Genomic DNA, 14,763 nt, shown 5'->3' on the forward strand with positions numbered 1-14,763 from the left:
GCTAAAGTGACTAAATTGTTCCCATACAAAAAGAAAAAAAAAACAAAAGAACAAAAAAAACCAGATGTTCATGTTCCAGTTGACAGAATAAGAACAACCTCTGGTTTTTAATTGCCTTTGGCTTTTTTTTTTTTCTTTCAGACACAGCATATGTTCGTGTTTTTATCAGCGATGTGAACGATAATAAGCCAATGTTTGGACAGGCATCCTATGAAGTTGATGTGGATGAGGACGCTGATGTAGGCTTTGCTATTCTCACAGTCAGTGCCAATGATGGGGACGAAGGTAGGTGGCATGAATAAAAAAAGCTGTACATGTGAATGTGTGTGTCTGTGTGTGTTTTGACATTCGACTATACAGAGACGTAATGTGTAGGAGTGATGGTGGGGCTGGTGCTATAAATCCATAAGCAAACACATTTATTCAAAGCACAGTGCCAGACTGCTTTATTTTTCTCTATCAAAAGGAAAAAAATCCTCTCAACTTGACTGCTTTTGTCCAACTCCCTCTTACTTGAAAGGAAACGCTATAAAACACAAAACCCAGACATCTCCAAAAATACACAACTTGTAAAAGAGAGCAATTGAGTCAAGTGCCTCACAAGGTCCCTGAAAACCTACTGCAAAGAAATTATTTACAGTAGGTTGGTATTATTTCAGTTTTACTGCCTTATAACCTGGAAATTAAATTGATCTTTTTATGGATTGATGTAGTTAAGGGGGGCAAAACGTATTTTAAAGATTGTAACAAAAAAACAAACAAATACAAACCGGAATAGTGGTGTGCGTATATGTATGCTCCATATTTGCCTTGAACCACCAACCTTTACATTCAGAAAATACATCATTAGTTAAATAGATTGCCTACAGGTGGCTCTTGAGTGTTGAATGAGTATAGTTGTTATACACCCGTTCTGAGTACCATCAGAATCAACACCAGTTCCACACCTCTAAGTAGTAAGGTCTTCCACCAAGCAAGAAACAACATGAAGACCAAGGAACTCTCCACACAGGTCAGGGACAAAGTTGAAAAGAAATGCAATCGGGGTAAAAAAAAAAAAAAAAAATCAAAACCATGAATATCCCACAGAGCTTCCTTAAAGAAATTAATAGAAAATGGAAATATTATTCCACCGAACTTACCTGTAAAGATCATCCACCAAAACTCTTGCACTGGATAAGCTGGACAGTAATTAGAGAAGCAACTAAGAGGCCAAAGATAACCGTGAGCAGGCCAGCTCTTCTGCAGAGAGGGTAGTAACCTTTTATACTGTAGAACCACTGCACAAAGATAGGTTTATGGAAGAGTAGTCAGGAAAAAGCTATTGCCTGAAGAAAAAAAAAAAAAAAACTTGGCAAACTATTTGGAATTTGACATCCTACTTGAAGGAGTGGCTAGATGTACCAAACCTGTGGCGATGTAATTGAAGAAACTTGTTGCTGTAATTGCTGCAAAATGTGCTCAAGAAACTATTGACTTCATAGGGTGTGAGGTGAATACATGTGCATGCACCAGTTTTCAGTTTCATATATTTTTTTATGTTACTGAAAACAAGATTTTTCTTTTCTACCTTATTTAGCTTCATTGTGGATGCTTTTGTGAAGGACCTTAACTTGTAATCGACTTAAAACTGTAGGCTTCCAAGTTGTAAGGCACCAAAATAGAAAGATTACCAGATAAGGTGAAAACTTTTGCAACTCACTGTATATTACAGTCTAAATATAAAAGGTTTGTTACTGTAATTTGTTTGTATTTTTAATAAAACATCTCATAGTAATTTAGTAACAATTTGGCAAAACATGTTTACATGTGAATAAGGAGCAATTATGTCTCCAGATCTTGTACAGATGACAAAAGATTGGCTGATGCACCAAATATCCGGATGAGTGCTTGTTTACTTATTTGTTTGTTTGTTTTAAATGAGCTGTAAAGTCTTGGCATTCCAACATGAAGCCTATGGGTGAAGTAAAATGATCAGAGCTTTTTTGTTGTTTAAGTTTATATGAAAAGGAATAGAATGTCCATAATTTTGTATATGTGATGTCACAAACTGATATAAGATAGATTATCTGTAGTTTCTCTATAAAACCATTTGTGTGTAATTATTAGGCAGCTGACTCTGTAATTTTCTTTTCCAATTTAAAAGAGAGCACCTTTGCTTCATAGTGCATATTATTTCAATGCTGTCTGGCACTCAAGTAAATAAGTGTTTAAATAGAAGCAAACAGATTTATAGAAGTGTCACATAACGCAATGATAATGCTGATAAATGCTTTCGTGTGTAAAGGCCAGTTTCTTTAATAGAAAATGGCCATACAGATCATAAGGTTTTTTCACTTTGCACAATGCATTATGCTATTACCAATGATTCTCTAGTTTAAACATGAAATCTGCAGTAGATGCCTTTTGCCTTATTTACATAGTTGACTTTTGTCCTTGTCTTCAGGCATAAATTTTGGAATGTAGTGCTGGTTTGGAAAAAAGGTTGTTAAAAGGCTATTTATTAGCCAGAGTCAATAAACTGTCCAAAGATTTTAGAAACTGGGTGAACGAGCCAAAGTTGCAGCAAAATATGTTTATTTTAAGGGTTGTTTTTTTGTTTACATTAGGGATACGTTTTATGGGAAAAGGACTATAAAAACAGATACACAATGGTAAGTACATGGGTACGAAATGATTATGCTTGGGTCCAATGTGGAGGTAAAACATGGAAGGGGAAGCATGGGGTCAATATGTAAGACCATCACTATACTCTGTTTAGTGCACATCCTGGTTTTAGTAAAGTAGAATACCCTGGGAGATGCAAAAAAAGAACTTTAAAATTGGTACAACTGGGAAAAACATAAATCTTCTCTTCAGTTGTTTGTTTGCTTTAAGTGCTTGTTATTCCCTGTATGTTTTATTTATTTTTTTCTTCCTTTTGGGTTTCAGCAGTTTTCTAAATACTTAAGTAATTCAAACAAGTATAAAAAAGACAATGAGGGTGAATTGAAGGAATCCAATCTTATGTATTCCCTAATGTCTCATTTAGAATAAAAACAGACAGACGGTACAAAACGATCTGGATTAGAGCATTCTCTTTTCTCCTTCCTCGACTTTCATCTTGCTAATAAGCTGTGAATCTTTTGTCTTCAGAGTCTTCTACTTTTCCTTTCAAATTAACATTTGGGGTGAAGGATGCTGTGGCGATTGAGATACAGACAATGGCTATGCTTGTAATTTCATTGAGAGAAACATTTCATTGATTAGCATGAAACAGATTTTCTAAAATGTTTAGTGGAGATTTAAAACTCCAAACTGATGTTGAATGCAAGCTGTAGAGAGGTGAAGAGGAAAGATTTCCTAGCAAAAGGATTTCCAGTGGTGTGGTTTCAATGTTAAAAACATTTAATTGAAATAATGCTTGAGAGAAAAAAAAACCCACCTTATATTTACTGTAGCTTGCTTTGTAATGAAGGTTCATTTGTTCAAATTGTTGTTCTTCATTTACTTCCATTTTTCTCTGCAGGTGGAAACGCCAAGCTGCGGTACCAGATCACATCAGGAAACACAGGGGGGGTGTTTGATGTCGAGCCAGAGGTGGGCACAATCTTCATTGCTCAGCCTCTAGACTATGAACAAAACAAAAGGTATGAACCCACTCTGAAAGCTGAAGAAAGAATCCTGTAAGGATTCTGTTTTTACATGCCCCCCAAATGCAACTTTAAGTGTTTCTTTGGTATAACTCTGATCTGCTGGTTTTATTTTGTCATATTTCAGTTTTCCTTCTAAAAACTTTAAATCCCAGATTTTGGGGGGTAATTGACAGCATTATTTTGTATTTATAATAAAACATTAAAAAGTCTTTTAATTTTTTAACCCAAATCTTACAGCTTTTAAAGCCTTACGACAATAACAATCTAAAAATAAGAGACTTAGAAAAAAGTTATTTGCTAAAAGCAAAACAAACAAAATTAAAAAGGTAAAACCAGGCTTTGTACACCATGTTATAAGACCATTGTGTTTATTTTTTTTCAAAAAGCACCAGATATATGAGTAAATCCTACATCTTGGTCTGTGGAAAAACCTGAAAGAAATGTGGTTGTCTTTATAAATCAATTTGCTGGGATAGTCACTATCCAGGCAAGTCAAAGTGAGGAAAAGGACTAATTAAATGACAAAGAAATTAAAATGCAAAAATAACTGCAAATCCAGTCAAATGAACCACTCATGGTTCTCTGTCTTCAGTGACTTTATTAGTGGTCACCCAACAAATTAACAAGGATCACAATTTTTTTCCTTGTCTGGTACCCTCTGTGTTAAAACATGGCTCAATTATTCTTATGAAGCATTAGCATGCAAGAGAATTTCACAGTGAGTGTGTTGTGTATTAGAACTTCTCTCAGAGGTAAAACTTGTGCTCAGGTACAAGCTTCATGTCCTGGCTTCAGATGGGAAGTGGGAAGATTATACAACAGTGACAGTAAACGTGGTGAACAAGAATGATGAGGCACCAGTCTTCACAGTTAACGAGTACTACGGCAGCGCCACCGAGGAGTTGGATGGTTCACCCGTGTTTGTGTTGCAGGTATAGTGTATTTGTTTCCACTGTGCTTTTTTGTCCTTCTTTTGCAAATCCATGTGATCACAACAACAACAAAAAAGTAAACATGTCCTGACTGTAAAACATATGAGAGAAAAACAAATAAACAATCACCTACATTAATGAGGTATACTCTTTTGTTTGGCACTGAGACAAGTACCAGCTCAGTCAAGATTTGTAATTTCTCAGGTGGGACTGTCACGTCATATTTGTTAGTCCATGAGGTGCAGTCTATAGCAAGTCATACATTTACATTTTTGCGTAGCATGCACTTCCCAGTTGCACAGCTGCGCTGCCCAGTCAGGTGCTATGGTTGGGTCCATAACGTGTTGACAGAGGGCCCTGCCAGCTATGAAGTGGTGTTCTTAGAAATCAACAGTGCTTAGAGTGGTATTTGCTGAACTAACATTCACACGAATGACAGAATCTAAGCTTTCCAAACAGAATATGCCACAAGCATTAAACTGCCTCCCCTTTCTTGTCTTTTCTTCAGTAAACATCATAGTTTTCTGCAAGAACAATATGTAGACACAGCAATTTAAAAAAACAACAAAAAACAAGCATTATAAGACCTATTTTAGGTTTTCTTTTTCTTTTGTTGTTTTTCTTTTTCTTTTTTTCTTTTTTTTTTAATTTTATTTTCATTTAAGTTGGGTTTACCAGAGTGAGTTTCTGACCGTGCAGTGTAGCTGCTGAATGCTTTCTATTGAAATGATAGGTGAAACCCATATTTTAGTGTACAAATGGTATTTAAAAAAACTGAACACTTTCTTTTCTCTTTATCTTGCTGTGATTATGATATTGTAGGTGACAGCCTCTGACCCAGATAAGGATGCTGACCAGGAGGCCCTGCGTTACTCCCTCCATGGTCAGGGTGCAGAGAGTGAATTTATAATTGATGAGGTTACAGGAAAGATCTATGCTCAGCGAACTCTGGACCGTGAGGAGCGCGCTGTTTGGCGTTTTGTCGTCCTGGCGACAGATGAGGGTGGTGAAGGTCTAACAGGCTTCACAGACGTCATCATCAATGTCTGGGACATCAATGACAATGCACCCATCTTCTCCTGTGCTCTCAGTTGCCACGGAGATGTAGCAGAGAACTCTGTGACAGGGACTTCTGTTATGGAGATGAGTGCAACCGACCTGGATGACTCAGCCGTGGGGCAGAATGCTGTTCTCTCTTACAGGATAGTGGGCAGTTTGGACGCCACAAACGTTGAATTAGGAGTTCCCACCTTCTCAGAAATGTTCACTATCAACCCTACCACAGGAACTATAGCTGTAGGGATAGGTGGTCTGGACAGAGAACAAGTCGAGTCCTACCTCCTTGTTGTGGAGGCCCGAGATGGAGGAGGAATGACAGGAACTGCAACTGCAACTATTCAGATCAAGGATATAAATGACCACGCTCCAAGGTTCACTGATCACTCCTGCCTGGCTAGGATCTCTGAGAATGCAGAACCCAATGCAGAGGTGGGTCAGAATGGCTTTAATGTACAAGATTATCTTATTGTTCTGCAACAGTCTTCTAGTCCAGTCCAGTGCTGCCATAATATTTTTTTTTTGTTTGTTTGGAAATTCTGATGTACATTAAACATCCAGTATGCTTTAAATTTGTTTATATATATCAAAGAAATATTTTTTCCACTACATACAATGACTATAAATTTAGTTGTTTGTATTATTTTCATATTTATTAGGACTTACTTGCACTGAATTTCACCCAGATGGAAAAAAGAAAGGAATAACTGATTTTGTTTAAATGTACTAAACTATGGATTTAATCTAAATGTATCCCCTACATTTGCCAAATATTACTTATTGATAATTTAAATGCAAAAACTTTGCTTCATATTCATTATAAAATGCGTTATTTTATTTCAGCAGAACAGTTGTCCCATAACTAAGCTAAGAATTATAATGTGGCTGGATTTTATACTTATACTAAGTCATCAGTCAGGTTTACAGCTGACTGACTGTTCTAATGAAAAGTGAGTCATAATTCTGAATGGAGGTTTTAGCAGGACATTCTAGCAGACATATGTCTTATAGTATTTGTATTTGTAAAAGTATTGACCTTGCAGAGTTTTAATAACTTTGACCTAATCTACAGGCAAATTATGACCATTCTATAGGGGGTGAGTTAAAATGTCTAGTAATTACAGTGAATTTGAAATCTACTGTGCTGCATATTTACATAGTTCTTCATAGTGCTAAGACCTTTTAATTGCCCAGTCTTATTCTTATAAGTGCAAGAAACTGTATAGTAATCATTTAAATATGTTAGTCTGCTCTGTGCATTCACACACTTCTTATTTACACCTTTTGGTCAGCAATGTTATACCAGATTTAAAAAATTTTGAATTTAGTTTTTTTCTAGTTGTCCAGCAACAAAAAAAACAATTACCATACCACCTTAGAAGTACGGTATGTCAGTGTATCTGTGAAGTCCCCTGATTTCACACAGTATTATTGCTTGTTTTAAGGTCCTGGAACTTGCTGCAGAGGATCGGGACACTGGAGAAAATGCCCAGCTGACTTTTAGTGTTGTGGCTGGAGATCAAGAACAGAAATTTTACATGGTCAGTCTCAAGCAGGAGCAGCGGGGCATCTTGAAGCTCAAGAAACGTTTGGACTATGAAAGACACAGTGAGCAGAAGTTCAACCTCACATTGAAGGTGCAAAAAGGAATTTTGATTCCATCTGTGTGCTGTTTTTCATTTTTTTGTCTTTCTCTAATTTATAAAGTGTTATATTTATAGAAAAACTGAAGTTTAATAAGTTTGAGAACATACAATTTCAAATGCTGGAAATAATTTTAAAAGGACCATCTAAAAGTTAGATTTAGATGTTGTCAGAACATATTGGACTGCAGATGATTCTGAGATTTGTTTTCCAGCAGCAATCACAGAGTATCTTTTCCCAATATTCATTGTTAAACTCAGTGTTAACCTCAGTTTCTAAAATGTGTTTGAGGGAAATCAGTCTTAATAACTTTGGAATGCCTTAGAAACACTATAATCCAGCATATTGTCATATTATATTACATATAATATGATTCTGCTTGTCTATCATGGGTACTTCATGTGGTTCTTCTTTTAGGTTGAGGATCTGGACTTCTCAAGCTTTCTGCATTGTGTGGTTGAGGTGGAGGACTATAACGACCATGCTCCTGTTTTCATTCCACACTTTCTGGCTCTTGCGCCCCTTCCTGAGGATGTCAGCGTGGGAACCAGTGTGGCTCGTCTGGTGGCCAGTGACTCGGACTCGGGCCAGAACCGTGATATCACTTACAGCCTGTCAGAGGATTCAGATCCCGACGGTCTGTTCTCTGTTGACCAGTCTGGTGTACTCTCAGTGGCTCGACCACTAGATCGAGAGAAAACACCCCAGCATCTCTTGGTTGTCATAGCAACTGATCATGGGATTCCACCTCTAACAGGCAGTGCCACAGTTCAGCTTCCTCTGTTGGATATAAACGATAATGGACCAGAATTTGAGGCGGCGTACTCCCCGGTATTTTTTGAAAATGTGGCTGGACAACAGGTAGGCTTGAATCTTTTTGATTCCATACTGTATGTTTTAGCTTAATGATAAAAAGTAAGATCAAAGCATTAGTGGCATGGATGGAAACTTCTGCCTTTAAGAAGTGACAACTCCTCATCCTCTCCCTCTTTGTTTAGGTAGTAAGGTTGAACCAAACATCCACTCTCCTCCGAGCTGTGGACAGGGACTCCCCTGAAAATGGGCCTCCCTTTCATTTTACTGTGCCCCCGGAGTATCGCTACAGCAATGACTTCTATCTTCAGGACAACTTGAATGGAACAGCAACACTCACAGCTTTGAGGACATTCGATCGTGAGCGCCAGAAAGAGTTTCTTCTTCCCATAATTATGAGTGACAGTGGTCATCCAGCCAAAACGGTTACCAGCACCCTAACCGTGACCATTGGAGATCAAAATGATCACCCTCATGTGGCAGGGGAGAAGCAAATTTCCATCAATAGCCACAGAGGTGAGAAGATATATCCATTTGTAGATAAGGAAAAAATGTGCTCAGGCACATCTAACTGCTAATTTTTTTAAGTTAAAAATGCAGAAACACTGTATGGATGATGTTCAGCCTGAATGATTCCCTGAGTGCTGTTCTACATACAATTTGTACATTTTGCCACCAACATACTCACACCACTTGCCAAGTTGTTTACACTGGCATTCTGGGTAATCTGTGAAACAAGGTAAGCGTTTGTTGTGCAAAGAGCTTTTCTAAGTGTAATATGATGAAATCAGATTATTACAGTGATGCCAACAGTCGCTATGCCAAAATCCTGGCTGCCATTGAAGACTGATATTCAATTTATGTTGCTGAGTAGAAAGCTGCTAAAGACTGTCACGCCACAGAGTTGCCAGTCTTCAGTCGCTTGGATTTTTATCATTATCTCAGCGACCCATAAACACTCACTCTTCAATCAGGGTCCTTTGGAAAACAGTAAAATGACAAATTATTTCTATCTGAATGATCAGAACATCATACAGCAACACAGCAAGACATTGTGTCTTTGTTAACTTTATAGTTTATTTCAGAAGAGGCTATCTTTCAGCTGGTGAATACACCAAGTTTGATATCCAAAGACAGCAGCATTAATCTCATACCATCACTGATGTCACTGAAGTGAAGTTGCTGCAAATACTATACTAATCAGAAAAGTAAGCCTCTCAATATAACAAAGTATCATGCAGAAAGTCATTTGCATAATGTTGAGTCTTTCTCATTCTCTTTTACAGCTGGCATATATTTTAAGTCAAAGAAAAATGTAGCACAATTCTTTTTTTTTTATTTTAATTTAAAAACTCAGTGTATTGTTAATTATTTGAGTCTAGTATTAAAAGTATGATGCTCTGACTATTTTTTTAAGGTGGAGAAATATTAGTTTACTTTTTAATCAACTAGTAAAAGACCTTGCTGCCTCTGTTAATAGTTTGGAAACATTGCTTTTATTCACTTGCCTGTCAGTAAAAACCCTAAATTCCAACAAGCTGACTCAGCCGTGTTTAACTTTTTTTCTGCTGAAGCTTTGGGCAGACAACAACGAGCTAAAATCTAGCAGTTCAAGGCGTGCCTTTAAAAGTTGAAGGGTATATTTTTTTGAATGATTCCTACATAGTTAAGTTTGTTTCTATTAAGGTATAATCACTGTGTATTAAAGCATCAGTTTTATTCATATGTTACCTCCTCCCTGTTTCAATCATTTCCAATTTCACTTTGTTTTACTGCTGAGAGAAAAAGCCATGTTCAAAGCTTGAAACATGCACATTCAAGCCTTTCATTTTTCAACAGTTTTTTTTTTCTTTTCTTTTCAACACATTTATATTATACATCATATTATTAGTGTTGTGATGTTCAAGGCTCTTAGCCAGCTCATATTATTGCTTTTACACAGATAACACATGAATCACACATTAAAATACTTGTGCATGACATGTACAAATTAAATGTCATGGCAAAGCAGCGTCTTTACTTTCAAATATTAAATTTTCTGCTCTGCATTTTAAGCAGTTTGACACAGTTAACCTACAAATGTATGCTTTGTCTTTTTTTTTAGGTCATATGCCAACAGCTGTTCTTGGAAAGGTTTATGCACCAGACCCTGATGATTGGGACAACAAGACCTATGTTTTTGAGGGACATATGCCGAGGTAAAACAGGTCACAAGTTTCTGGCCACAAATGTATCTTAAAATATTTAGAACGAGTACTAATTCTATTTGGGTGTCTCTTCTGTTACTATGTCTGAAAGCGTGACATTACTATAACATTACTTGTCTTCTATGATGTACTTGCATTTTGTAAATGTCTTCATCTGGTTTTAGATTTGCATTTAATAAGAAACTAAGGAAATAAATTAAAAAGCAGGGCTTGAACTCAGGTTCTCTTTATAATAAGTACATTGCATATTCCACTGCACCAACAGCCATGGCTGTGATCAGCGACGCTTCTACATTATACAGCGACGTACATTGTGTGTGTGGCTTTGACGCAATTGGCAATTATGATTGTATATTCCCAATTTTGCTTCCCCATTTTGTGACAATGCAGCACAGATATGTTCATCTGTTGCCCAACACACAGCCTACATATGATTGCGTTTCTGAAGTTCTTTTCATCTGTTTCTATATGAAAAAAACCTCTGTTAGTGTTCTCTTTTTGAGGATAAATCCTACCAGCAGACACACATCTCTATTTGTGCTAAAGGCTGTCCAACAAATATCACTCATATTCCTGATGACCTGGTGTTAGTAATGGTAAATTCTATAACAATCTTATGTACAATGTTTGAAGCAAATGTGATAAAGGTTAGTGTTCTTTCTTGTGTTTAACATGCGTTAATCAATATTTGCAACACAATAACGTTATTATTGTGTGTTTTGTTGTAAATTTAAGCACTGTAAGATCACAACATCCTGAGTGGTATGTCTAGCTTTCCAACATTTTTTTATGTGTCATCCAATCCAATTTTCTCACTGGGAATAATTTTTAAAATCCTCTTTGCCACCCTCTTTGGTCCTCCTCCTTTAGTAAAAGTGTGCCTTTGTGTTTTCTTGCTACTTGATGAGGTCTGCCTTTAAAGATGCTTTTCTGGAGACCTTCCCTTGTCAAAAGTGACAATGAGTTGATTCCTCCCCACACACAGTTATATGGCATCAGCCATTATACCTCACTCTTCGTTTTCCAGGCTCTGCTGAAACCAAAATGACAAAAAGTTTTCTCATTTCTATCTTATTCTTCAGCCTTTTTCTGTGAGTAATGACTATAGTATATGCTAATAAAAATTTTATCAACGCTATCAGCTCCATGTTTCACACTTGAGTTCCTTCGTTTAGCAATAGTGTAATGGCTTCTAACAAAATCTAACCTCCTATAATTGTTGGTATTATATGTTTTATTTCAGTAGATTAAATTCACTGCATTTTTGTGGTTTTGAAAAAGGATAGTATAACTTCTGTGCTTGGTGAAAATTTCAGGTGGCCGTCAATATTTTGTTAATTCATGCTTTTAGACTTGATTACAGCAGACAGACTTCATGACATTAGATCAGTAGGATTATGCCTGTTACAACATTTATTCAACAAGTTCTTTTCAACATTTTTCTTACTTTCACTGTTCAGTCTTGGTTCTGAGTTGTGCATTTTTTTAATTTATTTTTTATCTGGAATTCATCAAACATTTAAGTGCCATTTACAATAGTTTGATGTTTTTTTCCAAACAAGTTTCATTCTTGAAGATAAGATGTTTGCTATTATTTTATGGGGCTTAGTTGGAGTGTTTTTAACCTAATTTTAGTCATTTTGGATTTTCTCCTTGGTTGTTTTGTATGTCTGAAGCAGACAAATAATTTGACTATTCTGAAAAGAGAAAAAATAGGTTTCCACATTTTTTGGGTACCCTCTTTTGCATTGATAGTGTGTATCTGCTGGAATGCTAAGTGGAATATCAGTGCATGTTTTTAAAATGTTTCAGAGGCATGTTCTAAATGATAAGTAGTATACATAATGATTAGTATATTCTGGCTTCAGCAAACATAAAAGCTCATTTACCATTTAAGACATGATGTTCACACAGTACAATGTGAAGTTAATACAGTCCTTGTCTCTACAAGTACTTTATTATTTGATTAGCTAACGTTCTGCCTCAGATTTCCTCTGTAATTAGCTTGAACGAGTTCATTAACTGTACAAGGGCAGCATGGATGGAAAGAACCAAGTGAAAATTACCTCCTCACATTTCTTTGTGGTGTTCTCTGTTTTTCCTCCTTTCTCATGTATCGCGTCTGCTGAGTTTCTTTTGTTCTTCCAGAGGCCAACTGACAAACAGACTACTTATACAATTACAAAATTAAAGACAGGTATTTCACTGATTATTTATTTAGTTTCTTCAGAAATTAGGAAATTACAGGTTGCCCTTAATTGGAGTGTTGTTGTATAATTGCTGTTTGTGAATATGTTTTAGGTTATAAAAAAGTCAGTTAATTGCAGTTCTCTAACATGGCACTCTCTGAACTCCTCTGTGAAACTGAAACTTGCCGCTGACCACCTGCCACCCCAGCTAACTCACCAAACAAGTCTCACATTAAGGGATGATAGTTTCACTATGAACCTATGGGCATCAAAGCTGAGATGTAGAAACATTTAATTAAGATAAGATAAGATAGTGAGATATGAATGCACTTGATTAATCCCCAGCAGGGGAAATTCATAACTGGATTTCAGACAAAAAAGAGGAGGGAAAGAAGTTAAAGCATCACGAGGCAAAGCAATTAAACATACAGTAAATATGTTAATGAAGTAAAATAGCATAAGAAATACAGTATATAAAATATAAAATACTGTATATAAAATCTATTAATTGGACAAAAGAGCATAAAAAGATAAAACTATTAGGGACACCAGAATGATATTTACTATAAAATCAGTGTTGTCACAATGCAAAAAGTGTACCTAAAATTTGCACAATCATAGTAAACGATTGCAGTATTAACAACAAAAACATTAGTGTTTGTCATGTTTATAATTTATTTAAACATTAAAACAAGCATAAAACAGACCCATTTTTGTTGTTTTCAGCCTGCTGAGAAAAGCACCACATGTTTGTAATGTTAGGCTCCATTTAATATCTTTCCTGCCCCCTTGTACCCTAAACACAATATAGAAAATAACTTTGTGGTCATGCTGTGCAAATTCTTCCACTGGGAATTTTTAACATCCTAACAATAGCCAAACAACTAAAACTAATATATTTAATGGACTTTATGAAATAGGTGGCCAAATGGCCAATCAACCCCACACTGGAGTTTAGTCCAGTTGGTTCTACAGGCTGACCCTGTCAAACTCTGGGGGCATTGCAGAACAGTTGATTATGGGTCAAACAATGTTCACCCTGCTGATCTGTGCTCATCATTTTAGAATGTAGTTATTAATAAAGGTTCGTTTGTTCTTTCCCTCAGTTACTTCATCCTGAACAAGAGAACAGGTTTCCTTATCATTAAGGAGAACACCCCAACAGGAACCTACCAGTTCCAGGTCCGAGTGTCTGATGGAATTTGGCCAGATGCCGTCTCCACTGTTACTGTACATGTAAGGGAGTTGCGAGAGGAGGCCATCTATAACTCTGGATCCCTTCGCCTGGCAGGTGAGAGTGACTCTTTACAGAGGCTCACTTGCACCTCTACTGTGACTGCATGTTACTTTAGTTTCTGACTATTGACCTTGAACCCTCAACTTCTCCAAGTTGGCTGATTTATCGGCATGATGCTCACAGACAGCTGTTATCCTCTCAATGTTCAGTCAGTTTTCATGCCTCCTTAAATTTGTTCAGTAGCCTGAAAACCTGAAGCTGTGTGGTCAAAGCTTGACTTTCTTTGTTCAATCAAAGAATAACTTTGTATAATGAGTGTTGGTCAAAAACTTTACAAACATTCATATTTGAATCAGATTTATTTAATACCATTTGTTAATTCCTTTGATGGAAATACAATTAAAAAAGAATGGTGTACTGTAAAACACTGTCTTTACCATTAGGCTTTAGGCATTTTTTTTCTTTGTAGTTTTCTCTTTATTGTTTTGAAAATTATATCAAAAAGCTTGACACCTTTGGTTATGGCCTCCCTGGCGCACTTAAAGTAGTTTACAGCTGCCAGAAACTTCACTTGCTGTCATCCTGCCAGGAATACCTTTGACAGATGGGCTGTGACATCAGTTCTATAACAGCAACAAGTTGTGTTGGACCCACAACAATACCAATTTAAGATGAGTCCTGCTGACAAGGAAGTGCTGAATGTGCTCATTATTTGCACACTTGTCTCAAGTTATAGAAATAGTGCTGATTGTTGTTTAGTCTTCTAGCTTGCTGTGTTTCAAAGTTTTGTTAAGAACCATTTTCTCAGAATGATTACTCCTGATATTAATTCCCCTCCCTGGCTCCTGGGATGTCAGCTGTTGTCAGTGCACATTCGGAAAAGCCTGTTGCCATTACTTACTCTGGCAAAATAATTAGTTGTGGATCTGCTCAGCCAGCACATTCCCCTCTCATGATGAACGGCATCCATCATTACCTGATGTACAGCACATCTCACTCTGCTCAGAATTAAATTCGATTTAGAGAAATAGGACATGGCTCAAGGATTTT

At 36.6% G+C, this 14,763-nt stretch overlaps 1 protein-coding gene across 2 annotated transcripts in view; it reads left to right on the forward strand.

Moving 5' to 3' along the window:
* The window catches only part of si:ch211-186j3.6 (neural-cadherin), a 262,973-nt gene that overhangs the window by 151,338 nt on the left and 96,872 nt on the right, over positions 1-14,763 (forward strand). For both annotated transcript variants that reach the window (XM_017419612.3, XM_025006687.2), the window contains exons 16-24: positions 142-285; positions 3,509-3,629; positions 4,405-4,567; positions 5,390-6,055; positions 7,069-7,260; positions 7,685-8,128; positions 8,266-8,596; positions 10,185-10,278; positions 13,583-13,767. In XM_017419612.3, coding sequence (XP_017275101.1) covers positions 142-285; positions 3,509-3,629; positions 4,405-4,567; positions 5,390-6,055; positions 7,069-7,260; positions 7,685-8,128; positions 8,266-8,596; positions 10,185-10,278; positions 13,583-13,767 — 2,340 coding nt within the window. The remainder of the gene's footprint in view (positions 1-141; positions 286-3,508; positions 3,630-4,404; positions 4,568-5,389; positions 6,056-7,068; positions 7,261-7,684; positions 8,129-8,265; positions 8,597-10,184; positions 10,279-13,582; positions 13,768-14,763) is intronic.

Source organism: Kryptolebias marmoratus, linkage group LG15 (genome assembly GCF_001649575.2).
Source record: "Kryptolebias marmoratus isolate JLee-2015 linkage group LG15, ASM164957v2, whole genome shotgun sequence".
NCBI classification, from domain to species: domain Eukaryota; kingdom Metazoa; phylum Chordata; class Actinopteri; order Cyprinodontiformes; family Rivulidae; genus Kryptolebias; species Kryptolebias marmoratus.